The sequence below is a fragment of the Gopherus evgoodei genome, chromosome 7 (assembly GCF_007399415.2).
Source record: "Gopherus evgoodei ecotype Sinaloan lineage chromosome 7, rGopEvg1_v1.p, whole genome shotgun sequence".
NCBI lineage: Eukaryota > Metazoa > Chordata > Testudines > Testudinidae > Gopherus > Gopherus evgoodei.
The window spans coordinates 48,667,458-48,686,012 of record NC_044328.1 but is presented as its reverse complement, the minus strand read 5'-3'; the positions used below and the strand labels follow the sequence as shown (position 1 = coordinate 48,686,012).

Below are 18,555 nucleotides of genomic sequence, written 5' to 3'. Positions count from 1 at the left end.
CAAGGTAGCAAACAGGCCGGTGATCACGCGGATGTGGCTGCAAACCTGTAGTTCCGACGTGCCCCGAATTAACCAATCGTCTAGGTAAGGGAACACGTGGATACGACTGCGCCGAAGATGTGCCACAACGACTGCCAAGCATTTTGTAAATACCCTCGGGGCCATAGAAAGGCCAAATGGGAGGACTGCAAATTGGTAGTGAAGGGGGCCCACCACGAATCGAAGGAAACGTCTGTGGTGTGGCCAAATGGCGATGTGAAAATAAGCGTCCTGCATGTCGAGGGCGGCGTACCAATCTCCCGGATCCAGGGATGGGATAATGGTCCCCAGGGATACCATGCGGAACTTCAACTTCACCAGGTATTTGTTGAGCTCTTGCAGGTCGAGGATAGGCCTGAGGCCTCCCTTGGCCTTGGGGATCAGAAAGTAGTGGGAATAAAACCCCTTGCCTTTCTCGTTTTCCGGAACCGCCTCTATAGCTCCTTTGTTGAGGAGTGTCTGTACCTCCTGTCGAAGGAATTGCTCGTGAGAGGGGTCCCTGAAGAGGGACGAGGAAGGGGGGCGGGAAGGAGGAAACGATATAAACTGCAGGTGGTATCCCGTCTGCACCGTACGCAAGACCCAGCGGTCCGATGTTATTTGGGTCCACGCCGGAAGGAAAAACGAAAGGCGGTTGGAAAACGGGGGGGAAGGATCCGTGGGGGAAACTGTTACTGCGCCCCCGGGCGCACCTTCAAAACGAAGGCTTGGGTCCAGGCGGGGGCTTAGAGGAGCTTTGATTCTGCCCCCCTTGGTTCCCCGAATGCCTACGCCTTCCATTCCTGCCACGGCGCCTATTGAGGTCCTGCCGTTGGCGGAACTGGGGGTATGGCCTGCGCTGCTGCTGCTGCTGTGGCCGGAAGGGTCTGCGCTGCGTTCCCGGCGTGTGCATCCCTAGGGAGCGCATAATGACCCGATTGTCTTTGAGACTCTTAAGTCTGGGGTCTGTCTTTTCCGAAAACAGGCCCTGGCCTTCGAACGAGAGGTCCTGGATGGTATGTTGGAGCTCCGGTGGAAGGCCAGAGACCTGCAGCCAGGAGATACGGTGCATCGTTACCCCTGAGGCGAGGGTACGGGCAGCCGAGTCTGCAGCGTCTAAAGAAGCTTGCAACGAGGTTCGTGCAACCTTCTTGCCCTCGTCCAGAATGGCCGCAAATTCTTGGCGGGCGTCTTGTGGCAGCAGCTCTTTGAATTTGTCCGCTGCCACCCACGAGTTAAACGCGTATCTGCTGAGCAGGGCTTGTTGGTTCGAAACCCTGAGCTGCAGGGCCCCAGCCGAGTAGACTTTGCGTCCAAGGAGGTCCATACGTCTGGCCTCCTTGGATTTGGGGGCTGGAGCTTCCTGTCCATGACGCTCCCTGTCGTTCACCGACTGCACCACCAGGGAACACGGTGTCGGGTGGACGTGGAGGTACTCGTAGCCTTTGGAGGGGGCCATGTACTTCCTCTCGACGCCCCTCGCCATAGGGGGGATGGAGGCCGGTGACTGCCAGATTGTATTGGCGTTGGCCTGGATCGTCCTAATGAAGGGTAGGGCGACCCTGGTGGAAGCATCAGATGAGAGGATGGTGACAATCGGGTCCTCGATCTCAGAGACCTCCTCGGCTTGTAGGCTCAGATTCTGAGCTACTCGCCTAAGGAGGTCTTGGTGCGCCCTGAGATCCAGCGGGGTAGGGCTACTGGAGGAGGTGCCAGCCACCGCTTCATCAGGGGAGGAGGATGAGGAGACCCCCGGCAAGAAAGTGTCCAATGGGGGGGGTCTCCCTCGGCCCTTGCCTCTGTCTCAGGAACCAGAGCGGAGTCTTGCTGCTTGGATCCTTCCTCTCCATCCGGGGAGGGAGGGGGGCGAGACAACGAAGCTTCCGGCACCCTGTGCTCCGCCGTCGCAGGCCTAGCAGGAAGCTGTTGGGGGCCCTGGGCTTGATGGTATGCCCAGGGGGTCCAAAACCCCCACTGCTGCGGACCTTGGTCCTGTTGCGGAGGGTCTTGGAATAGTGCCGCCTGCCTGTCGGTGCCCCGCGCATACACGCTGTCTGTCTGTGAAGACACCGACGGCTGCCTAGAAGGCCATGGCGGGGCCGACCCCGGCTGGTAAGGGTCTGCGCGGGTCAGCACCGAAGATGTTCTCGGTGCCGGGGATCGGTACCGGGAGTCATAGCGGTGCCGGGATCGGGACCGGGTTCTGTCTCGGTGCCGGGATCTGGACCGGTACTGGCCGCTGCTTCGGTGCTGGGATCGGGACCTGCCACCGACACGGTGCCGGGAGGTCGACCGGGACCGGGACCTGCCACCAGCTCGGTGCCGGGAGGTCGACCGGTGCGGCGAGTGACGGCGGGACTGGCTCCTGGAGTCACGGTGCCGGTATCGGCGGCTGGAGTCAGACCGCGACCGTCTGGAGGTCGACTGGCGCCGCGAGTGCGACCGGTACCGCCGAGGGGAGCGGTGCCGGGACTGCGAGCGGCGGTGGGATCTTGATCGACCGTGGCATCGGGACCTGGATCGCGAGCGCGAGTCCCGAGACGGTGCCGACATCATGGGCTTGCCTCTAGATGCGACCCGCACCGGAGGTACCGGGGGTGGCAGCTGAGTAGACTCCGTTAGGGCGATAAGGTCCCGTGCCGAGGCGAAGGTCTCCGGCGTGGATGGGACCAATAGCTCAACCCCAGATCTTATGGGGGAGCTTGGCGGCACCGGACTCGATGGACCCACCGGGCCTGGAGTCGACGGTGCCGGTGGCGCCGCGGCCGATGTCGATGCCGGGCGCTCCAATCGGGTCTGCCTGGCTGGAGTAGCAGACGCTGACGGTCTCGCCTCTGCACCCGGTGCCGGAGAAGGTCGGTGCCGGGGAGTCTTCCCGGTGCCGGTGCGCTCCGGTGCCAGCGCCAAGATCACGGCCTGCGAAGCCGCCGGGTCAAGTGCCGCCTCCATGAGGAGAGTCCTGAATCTTTGGTCTCTCTCCTTTTTTGTCCTGGGCTTAAAAGCCTTGCAGATGCGGCACTTGTCCGATCTGTGCGATTCCCCCAGGCACTTCAGGCACGCGTCGTGGGGGTCGCTGGTAGGCATAGGCTTCTTACAGGCCGCACACTGCTTAAAGCCCGGCAAACCAGGCATGAGCCCGGTGCCGGGAAGGGCTACAGCCCCCGGCGAACAACTATCTACAATACTATTTACACCTAATTACTTAACTAACTACACTTAACGATCTAACTAACAACTGTAACAATAACGATAGTTAACAAGGAGAGCTAGGGACGTGGAGGACAGCTATGCCGCGTTCCACAGTTCCAACGACCGACATGGCGGTAAGAAGGAACTGAGGAGCGGGTGGGCCGGCAAGGGTATATATCGAGCGCCATGGCGGCGCCACTCCAGGGGGCGACCTGCCGGCCCACTGGAGTTGCTAGGGTAAAAAGTTTCCGACGAACGTGCATGCGCGGCGCGCATACCTACCTGGAATGGATGTGAGCAATCACTCGAAGAAAGAATGGTTTTAGCTCAGTCTGGGATAGATGAGGGTTGAGGTAAGTCCCTGAGGGAGGTTCCTCCGTGTAGATCTGACAGGACGCCTAAAGGAACAGGTGTGCCCTATCCCTTACCAGACGTTAGAAAGTGGGACAGGCCTCCTGCACCCAATGTTTATAATATTTTGAGCTTTTTGAAACTTTTGTGAATAATAAAGCCAGCCCTGAAGAAAGTGACATGGACTAAATGATTGTTAGCAGGTTTATTCTACTTTCCCTGGTTGGTGAGCTTACCCACTGGCTTACACAGACAAAACAAGCGAAAAAACATGGGAATTTCCCACCTCATCAATACTGAGATAATAGAGTCTGCCTCATCAACACAAAGGTTTTATAGAACATATTCATTATGGTTCCACAGACGAATGGAGATTTGGAGGGCATCTTAGATCACAGTTCATTCAACAATTTCACTATGAGACTGAAGTTCCAGATGGAGACACTAAAATCACTATCATATCATGGCTAAGCATCCCCAAGACTCATGGTACTGATATGCTTGTTGGAGTTCTCCTTTCACATTCCAGTCTGAGACGTTACAGGAGATTTCTAGACTTCTACTACTGTGGAAAACATTTTCAATACAAGATTCTCCCAATGGGGCTCAACTTGGGTCTTTAGGAAAATCCTAGATGTGCTAGCAGCTTCTCTGAGGAAGACAGGGATCCGTGCCTGTCCCTCTTTTAGATGACCTCATCAGATACTCATCACAGCCTAGGACTACAAGAATAGCTTCCTAAGTAAACAGGACTACAAGAAAAGCTTCCTAAGTAAACAGGGTGAAAAAGCCATCTTTAACCCTCTCAACTGCTTCAGCATCTGAGTGTCACTCCAGATACTCAGAGGGATACAGTTCTCATCTCAGAGAAGAAGCAACTGACTATTTTATCACCGATTCAATGCGTCTATACCTGGGGTCAGCAACCTTTCAGAAGTGGTGTGCTGAATCTTCATTTATTCACTCTAATTTAAGGTTTCACATGCCAGTAATACATTTTAACATTTTTAGAAGGTTTCTTTCTATAAGTCTATAATATATAACTATTGTTGTATGTAAAGTAAATAAGGCTTTTAAAATGTTTAAGAAGCTTCATTTAAAATTAAATTAAAATGCAGAGCCCCCGGACTGGTGGCCAGAACCCAGGCAGCATGAGTGCCACTGAAAACCAGCTCGCATGCCACCTTTGGCACCCTTGCCATAGGATGCCTACCCCTGGTGTATACTCACCTGTCATGTCTCTGGACCTTAGCAGCATACCTAGGAGTTGTGTCATCTCCTTTAGACTTACACCACCTCCTCAGCCCTCCTTAGTCACGAACTCTGGGATGCAAGTTAACCCAACTCCAATCTCCCTGCACCGGTGCAACATGGTGCTACTAGGTTAATTAACACAAACTGCTTTGACTGAGAGAGGTGTTATCAGTTTTATTATAATCACTAGGAGATACTAAATTTATCATGGTCTGCATCACCTCAAAAATTAAATTAAAATGAGTGACTAGTATCATGGAATTCCCATCCTTTCACATGAGCTTGCTTGACTAGTGGAGTCAAGACTGACAGACAAGAAAACAACTAACTTCCAACATCAAGGTAATTACAATGAAATTAAACAATTTCCTAGTAACTTTCTGTGTTTAACAGCTTAAAAACGACACTGTTCAAATATCTTACCAATGCAGGCCATTGAATTTGTTTGATCTTTGATCCCTGAGTCTGGCTAGGGTCCTTTCTTTTTGCCCAGACCAGCTGGTACTCCACCAAGAAGGCTGCAAAATCTTCATAAACCTTAACCCACTCTCGTTTTTCCCATTCAAGGTCATCAAATTCCACATATACCTGGGGAAATCAGATAATACAAAATAAAATATTTATTATTTTATATATAAACAATTGCATTTTGTACAGTATAGATTATAAAATTAAATACAAGAATTTCAGTAAATTAATCTGAAGTATCTGCTCAATCTCAATTAAAATCACCACATCACAGTTCAGCTACCTCAGGGGGAGCTTCTGCCAGTGCCAGACACCAGTCCCTGTCCTGGACTGCCCCACCACACTTAGCTCTTTCAAGTGGGTCAGCCTGGCCATATCTCCTTGTCTGAGAAGAGGGTACAGAGAGGCCATGCACTACACCTACCTAAGGGTACCTACTAGTGTACCTTCAAATTATTTTCCAATTTTTTGTTGTAGTATGTATTCACCCTTGTCCATCTGCCACTCACCCACAGCTCCAATGACCCACCAGCACAAATCTAGATGCCATATCCACACCCTCTGCCATCTCTTCCTGACCTCTGGTGACATTGCCTCATTCCCCACCCCTCTCCACCATGTCTGCCCCTGTTCATAATCTCACACCCATCCTCCTTCACCCTTGCATTTCTCTTGCTGTCTCTGAAATGTTTATTCCCATTTCTTAAAAAAAAAAACAAACTTTAATTTATGACTTCATATCTTGCTCCCACCAAGCTCTGGCTCTCAAAGAGACCTGGATCCCTTTCTCTGATATTGCCTCTGCAGCTGCCCGCTCTTACAAAGCGCCTCCTTCTCTCATATGAGTCTATGAGTCTATATTCCATGCCCTGGATCAGACTGTGGTCGGACTGTGTGGCTTCTCTCCAATTCGTGCTGTTTCCAGCCCCTCCCACTCCACCTCCTTCCCACTCTCTTCTGAACAGCACTACATCCTATTCTTCCCGCTCCATCTTGTCATCTACTATCCACCCAATTCCTGCCATTCAGTTGTCCTCTCTGATTTCAAGTCCCGGATCTTTCAGTTCCTCTCCTCACAACCTCCCACAATCAGTCTCACTAGCTTCAACTTCCATGTTGATGACCCATCTGACCCCTTAGCTGCATGTTTCCTTTCCCTATAGTTTTAATTTGACCTGCTGCCCTTGTTCAACTCTCCCACTTACCAAAAGAGCCATTCACCTGACTTGGTCTTAACCAAGCACTTGCCCACTCTTTGATCTTTCTGTTGCTCATTCTCCGCCCCCCAACCATCACCTGTTGTCTTCAACATCAATCATGAGCCCACTCCCTCGTGCCCTGTCTCTTGGCCTTCCCAGGACTTTTAGTCCATCAGCATCCAGGATTTCTCATCTGTTTTCAGTCCTCCTATGCTTTTCTTCCATTGATATGATTGTTGATTTTCTTCATTCCTCATTCCCCATCACACTTGACATTTCTGTTCTGCTCTTTTATTGTGAGGTCCTCCTTGCAACTCCAACAATCTCTGGCTCACCTGCAACATCCACTTCCTACACTCCTGTTCTGCTGCAGAGAATCTCTGGTGAAAATCCTATGACCAGACCGACTTCCATCCTTCAGTTTTGCCATCTTTCAAGCTAAACAACTGCATTTCACCAACTGAATCTCAGGATCACAACCCAGCTGCCTTTTGGCTCCTTTGACATGCTCTCAACCTCTGCCTTGCCTGCCAGGATCTTATCATATTTTGGTCCGTGTTCTCTTTAAATAAATTGACAAGATATTCCCTCATCAACTCTCCTCCTCCTCCTCTCTAGTCTCAGACGAATAAGTTTCTCATCTGCTCTCCTTCTCTAACCTCTCCACTTGCCCCAAAGACTCCGTCCTATCTCCTGCCTACCTGACTTCTTCACACTCAACTACTTCTCAAATACCAACATCTAGCTCTCCCTTACATCACAAACGCAGATGTTTATCCTCAGCAACTTCCATGCTGGCAGGCCATCTGAGCCTCCAGTCTCACTTCCTTGTTTGACCTTTAACCTGGGTCAACCCTCCCACCCACCAATAATTCCATTCACCCAGCTTTGTCTTTGCAAACTATTGCTTCTCCCATCTCTCTGTAACCGAGTTCCCCGTTTCATCTCCTGAAACATCACCTACTTGCCTCTTGTCATTCCACCTTTCCAATAATTCAATGTCCATAATTATCACTTAGCCCCCCCGCATTTCCCCACTTACACCTTCTTGTTGATAAACTCAATTGTTATTCACTCCACTCTCTCTCCAACCCTCAACTTCTTACCCCCTCTCACCTGCCACAACTCTGAATGCTTTTACAAAAATCTCAATATTTTGTATATAAAAATGTAAAGCAAAAAATTAAGTGGCAACAGAGTAATATAATACCCTTCCACTCAAATCCTAAGGTATATTTGTGCTCACTTAATAGAGCTACTACCATTTAATTTGGCAAGACTGAAAAAGAGTATTTATAAAAACTCAAAACTAAATGATGTACTTAATTACCAACTCTCTTATTTATTAAAATACAAAGTGTGTTAGGTAATTTTTCTGTAAATTATGCCAAGTGTAATCCTTCTCTGACCAAAATATTTCAGCAGAGTTCACTAACGTTTGAAGTACAATAAGACCTTTTTAACCATTGCAGAACAACACAGATTGCATCTTAAAGTATTGTCTCTCTGATAGTCATACTTTATGCAGTAGTTGCAATTATTTTCTCTAGTTCTTCTGAAAAGGATTATACCTTTGAAATGCATCAAGTGGCATGAAGTTAAACATTTCTATGCAGTTAGATAGTCCAAGACACTACAGAAACTTTGTCCTATTTTTCCTTCCCTGGAAATTATATTATTTATTCTGAGGCTGGCCAACAGCAGTTTACAAGGATAACTTGAACCTGGCTAGTCTATCCCTGGGGGAAAAAAATGGCCAGTCTAAATTCTCCAAAGTAGCAGCAAGTTATATTTGGCATAGCATGAGCATTGCTAGAATATTGTGTCCTGTTCTCGTATCTACAATTCAAAAGGGTTCAGAGAAGAACCAGAGAATGACTGAAGGATTAGAAAGCATGCCTTACAGTGATAGAGTCAAGGAGCTCACACTATTTACCCTAAGGCCATGTCTACCAGCTAAATCAGCACTGCTGCTGCAGCGGTGTTGATTTAGTGGGTCTGGTGAAGACATGCTAAGTAAATGGGAGAGCACTCTCCCGTCAATGGCGGTACTCCACCTCCCCAAGAGCGGAAGCTATGTCAACGGAACAGTGTTTCCTGTCGACATAGTGCGGGATAGACACCGCTCTAAATCATCTTATGTTATGTTAAACTCAGTTATGGAATTTATGTAACTGAACTAGTGTGAGTTAGGTTGACTTACAGTGTTAGTATGGACCAGCCCTAAGAGAGAGAAAGCTAGGCTGTGACTTGATCATAGTCCATAACTACCTACATGGGTAACTAATATTTGATAATGGGCTCCTCAACGTAGCAGACAATCCAATGGCTAGAAGTTGAAGCTAGACAAACTCAGATTGGAAATAAGATGAATTTTTTTTTAATCGGTGAAGGTAGTTAACCATTGGAACAATTCACCAGAGGTCATGATTATAGGAAATTTCAAAATCAAGATTGAATATTTTTCTAAAAGATAAGGAATTATTCTGAGGGCATTCTATAGCTCTGAGGTCTTCCTGTGTTACACAGGAGTCAGACTAGATCAGCGGTCTCAAGCACTCAGCACACAAGGCCCCCCTGCCCTCCTGCAGCATTTACCTAGAGTGGCTCCGACCCGACGCACACCGGGGTCAGGGCAGGCTCCCTGCCCTGCGCCCGCGCCTCTCCAGGAAGCGGATGGAACCTGGGAGAGGAGAGGGGCAGGGGGGTGTGTGTGTGTGTGTTGATGTTGCTTTAGGCACCGCTCCCAGCAGCTCCCATTGGCCGCGGTTCCCCATTCCCAATTGGAAAAAGAAACTAAGTCTTCCTATTTTTTCAACTCCTAATCAGTATCTTAACTTTGAATGAACTGCACTAGTAGAATAAACTGAAAAGAAAATAATCTCTCTGCACCCGCAAAAGAGGCTAGTGCTGCTAAAAACTGGTTCTGGTTCCATGTGCTTAGCTAGTAATTCCACTATTCAGTAGTCTGATTTTCTTTAAAATTGTCAGCAAACATGTACTACTTAGTATTTTTTTAATTAAATTCAAATGATTTTTAATAGACTATAGTCCGTTAAGGCCCTAATACTGATTGCCATATATTTGAAGTTTTATTTTAAAAATATTTTAAAAAAGAAAGGAGGTATTACATTTAAATTTTAAAAATCCAAAATAAAAAACATCTATTTTTAAATTTAAAAAACAGATGTTTTTCCACCCTGCAGACTAGTCAACCATGTTCAAAGAGCCACTCACCATCCTCCCCAAGCCCAGATAAAACAACACAGCAACTCGAGCCACTAAAATAAAATCTGTAGCCAAACTGGTATCCCTAAGGAGTGCCAAGGCTCAAAATTCCCAACCCTTTACTTAACTGATCTGGCTCTCTGAAGCAGGATATGCTGCAATGCCATCCTGTTCTGTGCAGATAGAACAACAGTTTGGAAAGTCTTCAGAGGAGCCTAGCCTCCCAGCCCTCCCAGTTATGGACAACTGTTCTACCTCCCTGAAGCAGTACAGCTTGAATATTCAGCAACATGGCACTGAAGACCTGGACATGAAGGAGAAGTTCTCACTAGGAAAATTTTATAAATTTAATTGGTTTTAGCTTGCTAGTTTTTACAATTATTGTTACAGTTTTCCAGCAGAAGGGGGGCGGGGAAAAACCTTCAGCAATACTTTTTCTGATTAAAGCAAGGTTGCAAGCTATCTTCTAATCAGAGCTGTTTGGAACTCTCAATTAAATGTATTTTTATCTAAATATTCTGTTTTGAAGCTGAAACATCAAATCTGATTAACTTATTTTTTTGACAAAGGAAATCCAGTAGAACTAATCTACCTGGATTTCAGCAAGGCATTTGCTACTGTTCCACATGGGAAATTAGTCAAATTGGAGAAGATGGGGACTAATATGAGAACTGAAAAGTGAATAAGAAACTGGTTAAAGGGGAGACAACAACCGGTCATACTGAAAGGAGAACAGTCAGGCTGGAGGAAGGTTACTAGTGGAGTTCCTCATGGATCGGTATTGGGACCAATCTTATTTACCATTTTTGTTACTGATTTTGACACAAAAAGTGGGACTGCACTGATAAAATCTGTGGATGACACAAAGCTAGGAGGTAATGCCAATACGAAGGAGGACCAGAATATCATACAAGAAGATCTGGGCAACCTTGTAAAGTGGACTAATAGAAATGAGCTGAAATGTAATAGTACAATATGCAAGGTCACCAACTTAGGGACTAACAACAAGAATTATTTCTATGAACTTGGGACACTTCAGTTGGAAGTGACAGAAGACAGACCTGCATGTATTGTTTGATCACAATATGACTATGAGCCGCCAATGTGATACAGCTGTGAAAAAAGGCCAATGCAGTCCTAGGATGCATCAGGCAAGGTATTTCCAAGTAGACAGGGAAGTGTTAGTACCATTATACATGGCACTGGTGAGATCTCCAGGGGACTACTGTGTGAAATTCTTGTCCCGTGTTTAAAAAAAGATGAATTCAAACTGGAACAGGTGCAGAGAAGGGCCACTAGGATGATACGAGGAATGGAAAACCTACCTCTCAAGAGGAGACTCAAAGAGCTTGCTTGGCTTGTTTAGCTTAACCACAAGAAGGCTGGAGGGAACATATGATTGTTTTCTATAAATACAGAGGGATGAATTCCCAGGGAGGGAGAGGAGTTTTAATTTAAGTGTCAGCGTTGACACAAGAACTAATGTATATAAGCTGGCCATCAACAAGTTTAGACTTGAAATTAGACAAAGGTTTCTAACCATCAAAGGAGTGAAGTTCTCGAACAGCCTTCCAATGGTGGCAGTGGGGAAAAAAAACCTTAACTGGCTTCAAGACTGAGTTTGATAAATTTTTCACAGAATCATAGGGTTAGAAGGGACCACAAGGATCATCTAGTCTAACCTCCTGTCAAGATGCAGGATTTGTTGTGGCTAAACCATCCAAGACAGATGGCTATCCAGACTCCTTTTGAAAACCTTCAGTGAAGGAGCTTCCACAACCCTCTTAGGTAGTCCGTTGTATTGTTTTACAGTTAGAAAGTTTTTCCTGAGATTTAATCTAAATATGCTGTGCTGTAGTTTGAACCAACTGTCTCTTGTCCAGCCTTCTGTGGCAAGAGGTAACAATTTTTCTCTATCTTTTTTAATGGCAGCCTTTCAAGTATTTGAAGACCACTATCATGTCCCCTGCTCTTAATCTCCTATTTTGCAAACTAAACATACCCAGTTCCTTCAGTCTCTGCTCATATGGCTTGTATTCCATCTCTTTGATCTTCATCGCTCGCGTGATCTTTTGCAGTTTCTCTACATCCTTTCTATACACTGGTGACCAAAATTGGATACATACTCCAGCTAAGGCCTAACCAGCACTGAGTAGAGCGGTACTGAGTAGAGCGGTACTTTCAGCTCCCGTGATATGCATGCTATGCCTATGTTAATTTAACCTAAAACTGCATTTACTTTTTTGGCAACAGCATTGCATTGCTGACACATGTTGAGGCAGTGATCCACTACTCCCAGATCCTTTTCAGCAGTGCTGCTGCCAAGTTAGTTATCCTCTATTCTATATTTGTGCATTTGGCTTTTCTTCTCCAAGTGTAGCACCTTACATTTGTCTTTGTTGAATTTCTTGAATTTCATTTTGTTGTCTATAGCCCAGTTCTCCAATTTATCAAGATGCCCCCGGATTTTTAGCTCTATCCTCCAAACTGTTACTAACCTCCTCCCCAGCTTTGTGTCATCTGCAAATTTGATCAGTATGCTCTCTATTCCTACAGCTAGGTCATTAATAAAGGTTTTAAACAACACTGGACCTAGAACAGATTCCTGTGGAACCCCACTTGAGACCTCCCTCCAATCTGACCTCATTCCATTAATACACTCTTTGTTTGCAGTTGCTTAACCAATTATGGATTCACTTAATGGTAGTTCTGCCAACTCTGCATTTCTCCAGCTTATTTATCAGAATGTCATGTGGGACAGTGTCAAAAGCCTTGCTGAAGTCTAGGTATATTATTTTGGAGGGGATAGTATGACAATGGCTACATGCCACTGTAAGTAGTCATATGTGACTGCTGGCAGCAAATATCTCCAACAGCCGGTGATGGGACACTAGATCAGGAGGGCTCTGAGTTTCTACAGAGAATTCTTTCCCAGGTATCCGGCTAGTGGGTCTTGTCCACATGCTGAGGGTCTAACTGATTATCATATTGAGAGTCAGAAAAGAAATTTCAGCTAGATCAGATTGGCAGAGACCTTGGGGTTTTTTTTGCCTTCCTCTGCAGCATGGGGCACAGGTCACTTGTAGGCATAAACTAACGTAAATGGCGGATTCTCTGTAACTTAAAGTCTTCAAATCATGATTTAAGGACTTCAATCAGCCAGAGGTAGGGTCAATTATAGGAATGGGTGGGTGAGGTTCTATGGTCTGCGATGTGCAGGAGGTCACAATGATCCCTTCTGGCCTTAAAGTCTACATTTTCAGTGGGACTATTTCTTTGTCTGGTCAGAAGTGACAAGAGCACCCTTGACCACAGAGAGACCTAAACTGAAAACCTGGCCATTTCTATCTGAAAACAGATATGTCAACACAATTCCATTTTGTGAAAATTTTCGAAAGTTTGTTTTCATTCCAATGAAGAACAAAAACAAATTCTGAAACCTTGAATGTTGTTGCAAACAGAACTGTCACCCTCCAGCTTATCCGACTTCTAACGCCAGGGGAGAGGGGGGAAGCATACCTCAAATATATTCCTCTCTTTTGAAACCATCAAGAGTAAGCAGGATGTCGTTTACAATTCTTCCATAGTGAAGTACTATATACTATTAGTCTTCCGCCCAGTTATATGTTGTAGACAACCGAACTGCTAAGAATCTGAAGGTTGACAATAACTATATTTATTCCAATACCACCTCTAGACAATACAGGTAGAATCACACACAAACATTTTAATTGTATAACATTTAAACAATTTCAGACAAAGCAATTTTGTTTAATAAGCAAATGGATTTCTGAACCATGTTTATTGACAAGGTTTCTACTACAGTATGCTAAAATGACTCATTGGCTGGCATTTACAGAATGGTTTCCTGTTCTCTCTCCTAAGTGAGGAAGGTAAAGGGGAACAAAGGACAGTCATTGCATTTCCATGCTATTGCATTAATATTCCTCATCATGAACTCTATGCTCAAATTTTTTTTCTCTCAGTTTAATCATTGCTTTAACCTCACTGACTACAGTTCACAAAGTAGTTGCCCCCTCTCCCACACCAGTAATTAAGCAAGTATCAGTGTTCTGGGTAACTCATCTTGGTAGGTCAAACAATTCTTACACTTCTATGACATATACAACTTATTTTACAAACAACAGAGCATAATCTTAGGATACGTCTACACCACGGGATTATTCCAATTTTACATAAACCGGTTTTATAAAACAGATTGTATAAAGTCAAGTGCACGCAGCCACACTAAGTACATTAATTCGGCAGTGTGCGTCCATGGTCCGAGGCTAGCGTAGATTTCCGGAGCATTGCACTGTGGGTAGCTATTCTGTAGCTATCCCATAGTTCTCACAGTCTCCCCCGTCCCTTAGAATTCTGAGTTGAGAGCCCAGTGGCTGATGGGGCAAAAATCATTGTCGCGAATGGTTCTGGGTAAATGTCGTCAGTCATTCCTTCCTCCGGGAAAGCAATGGCAGACAATCATTTCGCGCCCTTTTTCCCTGGATTGCCCTGGCAGACGCCATAGCACAGCAAACATGGAGCCTGTTCAGCTTTTTTTTTTTTTTTTTTTTTTTTTTTAATACAGTCACTGTATGTGTACTGGATGCCGCAGACAGAGGCAATACTCCAGCGCTACACAGCAGCATTCATTTGCTTTTGCATGATAGCAGAGATGGTTATCAGTCGTTCTGTACAGTCTGCTGCTGGTGTAAACTGGCAATGAGATGACGGTTATCTGTCCTTCTGTGCTGTCTGCTGCTATCACGGGTGTCCCTGGCTGAGATCGGCCGGGGGCGCAAAGGCAAAACTGGGAATGACTCCCCGAGTTAACCCCTCCTTTATGGTTTCTAAAAATAGAGTCAGTCCTGCCTAGAATATGGGGCAAGTGTACTAGAGAACCAATGTATCAGAGAGCACAGCTGCTCCATGTCAGATCCCGCAGAAATGATGAGCTACATGCCATTCACAGGGGGTGCCCATGCAACAACCCCACCCATTGCTTCTCTCCTCCCCCAACCTTCCTGGGCTACCGTGGCAGTGTCCCCCCCATTTGTGTCATGAAGTTATAAAGAATGCAGGAATAAGAAACAATGACTTGTTAGTGAGATAAAATGAGGGGGAGGCAGCCTCCCGGTGCTATGACAGTCCAGGCAAGACATTAACCAGTGCGGGGGAGAGGAGCCCAGCATGCCGCTGCTATGATAGTCCAGGCAATACAGAATCTTTTCTTTACACAGGAAAGGGAGGGGGCTGATGGAGCTCAGCCCCCAGTTGCTATGATGAGGACGGTTACCAGCCGTTCTGTACCATTACTGAGAATGACCGAGAATCATTCCTATTTTCACCCAGGCGTCCCCTGCCACCCTCACCTGAAGCCAGCCAGGAGCACTCACGGGTTGATAATAAGGACGGTTACCAATCCTACTGCACCGTCTGCCACTGGGCAGGGGAGAGGAGTGGATACTGCTCTTCACTGCTGCAGCATCGCATCTACCAGCAGCATTCAGTAGACATAGGGTGACATTGAAAGAAGTCAAGAAACGATTTCTTTCCCTTTTCTTTCATGTGGGCGGGGGGCAGTAAATTGACGAGCTATTCCCAGAACCACGCCGGACAATGTGTTTGAACCTATAGGCATTGGGAGCTCAGCCAAGAATGCAAATACTTTTTGGAGACTGCTGAGGACTGTGGGACAACTGGAGTCCTCGGTACCCCCTCCCTCCCTCCCTCCATGAGCGTCCATCTGAGGCCATGTCTACATCTAAAACTTTACAGCGCTGGTTGTTATAGCTGTATTAGTACAGCTGTATAGGGCCAGCGCTGCAGAGTGTCCATACTTACTGCTAGCAGCGCTGCAAGTGCTGTTAGATGTGGCCACACTGCAGCGCTGTTGGGAGTGATGCATTGTGGGCCGCTATCCCACAGGGCACCTCGTCCCAAAGCGGCGCTGGGGCTTGTGGGAAGGGGAAGGAAGTGTGATTGTCCTTCTGCTTCCTCTTCCTGTTCCAACGGCCAGCGTTGCTTTGGTACACATGCGGAGCACTGTGGCAGCATTGTGACTCTAAAGCGGTTTTTCTGCATTATCTTTCAAGAATGGATCCTCAGGTACTGAATACCTTACTAATGACTATTGCCAGCACATCTCGCCTTACTGTTGATCTAATCCTTAGGCTGCTAAATGTGCGTGTGACTGACATTGAGGAGTGGGACGATGGTACTGAATCGCATCAATATGCAGACAGTACAATGCTAGTGGCAATAACAGACGTGCTCTGCTCCGTGGACCGGCGCGTTTGGGCTCGGGAAACCAGCACTGAGTGGTGGGATCACATCATCCTGCAGTCATGGGATGACGAGCAGTGGCTGCAGAACTTTCGTATGAGGAAAGCCACTTTCATGGGACTTTGTGATGATCTCGCCCCCAACCTGCGGCGCATGAACACGAGATTTAGAGATGCCCTTTCTGTGGAGAAGCGGGTGGCTATTGCAATCTGGAAGCTGGCAACTCCAGACTGTTTCCGATCGGTGGCGAACCAGTTCGGAGTGGGAAAGTCCACCGTTGGAATGGTGCTGATGCAAGTTTGCAGGGCCATTAATCGAACACTGACAAGAAGAACCGTGACTCTTGGGAACGTGCAGGACATTTTAGATGGCTTTGCAGAAATGGGCTTCCCTAACTGTGGAGGGGCAGTAGATGGGACGCATATTCCTATTATCTCTCCACCCCACCTGGCATCGGAGTATATTAATTGCAAGGGGTACTTCTCTGTGGTTCTGAAAGCGCTTGTGGATCACCGTGGGCATTTCACTGACATTTACTCTGGATGGCCTGGAAAGGTGCACGATGCACGCATATTTAGGAACAGTGCCCTGTTCAGGAGGCTTAGGGCCGGGACCTTTTTCCCAGATCACAAGATAACAGTAGGGGAAGTGGAAATGCCCATCGTGATTCTGGGAGACCCCGCTTACCCATTAATGCCATGGCTCATGAAACCATATACGGGGAAGCTTGACAGGAGCAAGGAACGGTTCAACTACAGGTTGAGCCGCTGTAGAATGACTGTGGAGCGTGCTTTTGGCCGTTTGAAAGCTCGCTGGCGCAGTCTGTTCGGGAAGCTAGATTTGATGGAAAGCAGCATTACCGCTGTTATATCCGCGTGCTGCACCCTCCATAATATTTGTGAAGGGAAGGGTGAAAGGTTCAGTGAGGAATGGACCTCCGAGGTTAGACGTTTGGAGAATGAGTTTGCTCAGCCAGAGAGCAGGGCTAATAGGGAGGCCCAGGAAAGGGCTTCAAGGATTAGGGATGCTATAAGGGAGCAATTTGATGCTGAGAGCCAGCAGTAATGTTTGGTGCATGTGTTGTGCTTTGCTTTACCTTGCTGTGTATAATTAACCATTTCTATCACCAATAAAACATAGGGAAAGAAATACAAACCAAATCCTTTTATTTGTCATACAGTAAAAAACAGGAAAGGGGGTATGGGTAGTTCACAGTACATTCAGATGTTTTACTATTTCCTATTTTACTCAATTGTAACCGTCTGATGCAACTCACCATTACTTTGCTGCAGAATGATAGGGGTGGAGTGCACTGGGTAAGAATTAAACATATCTTGGTTACTAGGTGATCTTATAGGTGTTGGGGGCAGCTGATGATAAGGAACTGGGTGCTGCATAAAGCTATTTTGAGGATACACAGGGGGACAAGGAACAGTGCTTTGGGAAGGCTGTGGGCTATCACGGTATATATTTGTCTGCATGGCTACAAGAGACTCAAAAGACTTGGTTTGGCGAGACAGGAGTCTCATCATCTGCCTGGCTATTCTTTTGGCAGACAATTCCTGTCTCCTGCTTTCAGTCAGCCTCCATTCCTGTAAACTTTTTCTCCACTCCTCAGTCTTCCTACTTTCCCTGTTGTAGTGGTTCAGAACGGTCTTGATCAGCTCCTCTTTTGATTTCCTAGGATTGCGCCTCAAATTCTGCAATCTACGTGAGGCCGGTGACATAGCTGCATTACTCGAGTTGCCTAGAAAAAATAGAGATAGAGACATGTAAAACACAGGGGCATCATTGTTTATTATCAACTTTTGAAGGACACTGGAAACTGTAGGTAGCATCCCTCTCACATACCTCACATAACACTGTAGAGTTCAAGAAAGCTAAGACATGTCTAGCAGTGGGGTGAGTACTTTTGCTTAAAATTCTCCCATGTTAGTGGGATGCCTTGGTTCCTGCTTGGAAGGGGGGCCGGGTGAGGAAAAAGCACCCCGCAGGACAGGGTTCCCGCTTGGAAGTGGGGGTGGGGGACGGACAGAGCACACCGCAGGGCAGGTTTCACGCTTGGAAGGGGGGGTGGGGGACGGACAGAGCACACAGCAGGGCAGGTTTCGTGCTTGGAAGTGGGGGTGGGGGACGGACAGAGCACACAGCAGGGCAGGTTTCACGCTTGGAAGGGGGGGGTGGGGGACGGCCAGAGCACACAGCAGGGCAGGTTTCACGCTTGGAAGGGGGGATCGGCGAGGAAGAAGCACCCCGCAGGACACGGTTCCCGCTTGGAAGGGGGGGTGGGGGACGGACAGAGCACACCGCAGGGCAGGTTTCACGCTTGGAAGGGGGGGTGGGGGACGGACAGAGCACACAGCAGGGCAGGTTTCACGCTTGGAAGGGGGGATCGGCGAGGAAGAAGCACCCCGCAGGACACGGTTCCCGCTTGGAAGGGGGGTGGGGGACGGACAGAGCACACCGCAGGGCAGGTTTCACGCTTGGAAGGGGGGGTGGGGGACGGACAGAGCACACAGCAGGGCAGGTTTCATGCTTGGAAGGGGGGATCGGTGAGGAAGAA

General features: G+C 47.4%; 1 protein-coding gene across 8 annotated transcripts in view; it reads right to left on the bottom strand.

Annotated features, from left to right (window-relative positions):
• Nucleotides 1-18,555, bottom strand: part of JMJD1C (jumonji domain containing 1C) — a 331,267-nt gene that overhangs the window by 230,112 nt on the left and 82,600 nt on the right. For all 8 annotated transcript variants that reach the window (XR_004001175.1, XR_004001174.1, XM_030568494.1 and 5 more), the window contains exon 2: nucleotides 5,236-5,400. Coding sequence is in view for 6 of the 8 variants with exons in the window: in XM_030568494.1 (XP_030424354.1) it covers nucleotides 5,236-5,400 (165 nt within the window). In the remaining 2 variants the exon portion in view is untranslated. The remainder of the gene's footprint in view (nucleotides 1-5,235; nucleotides 5,401-18,555) is intronic.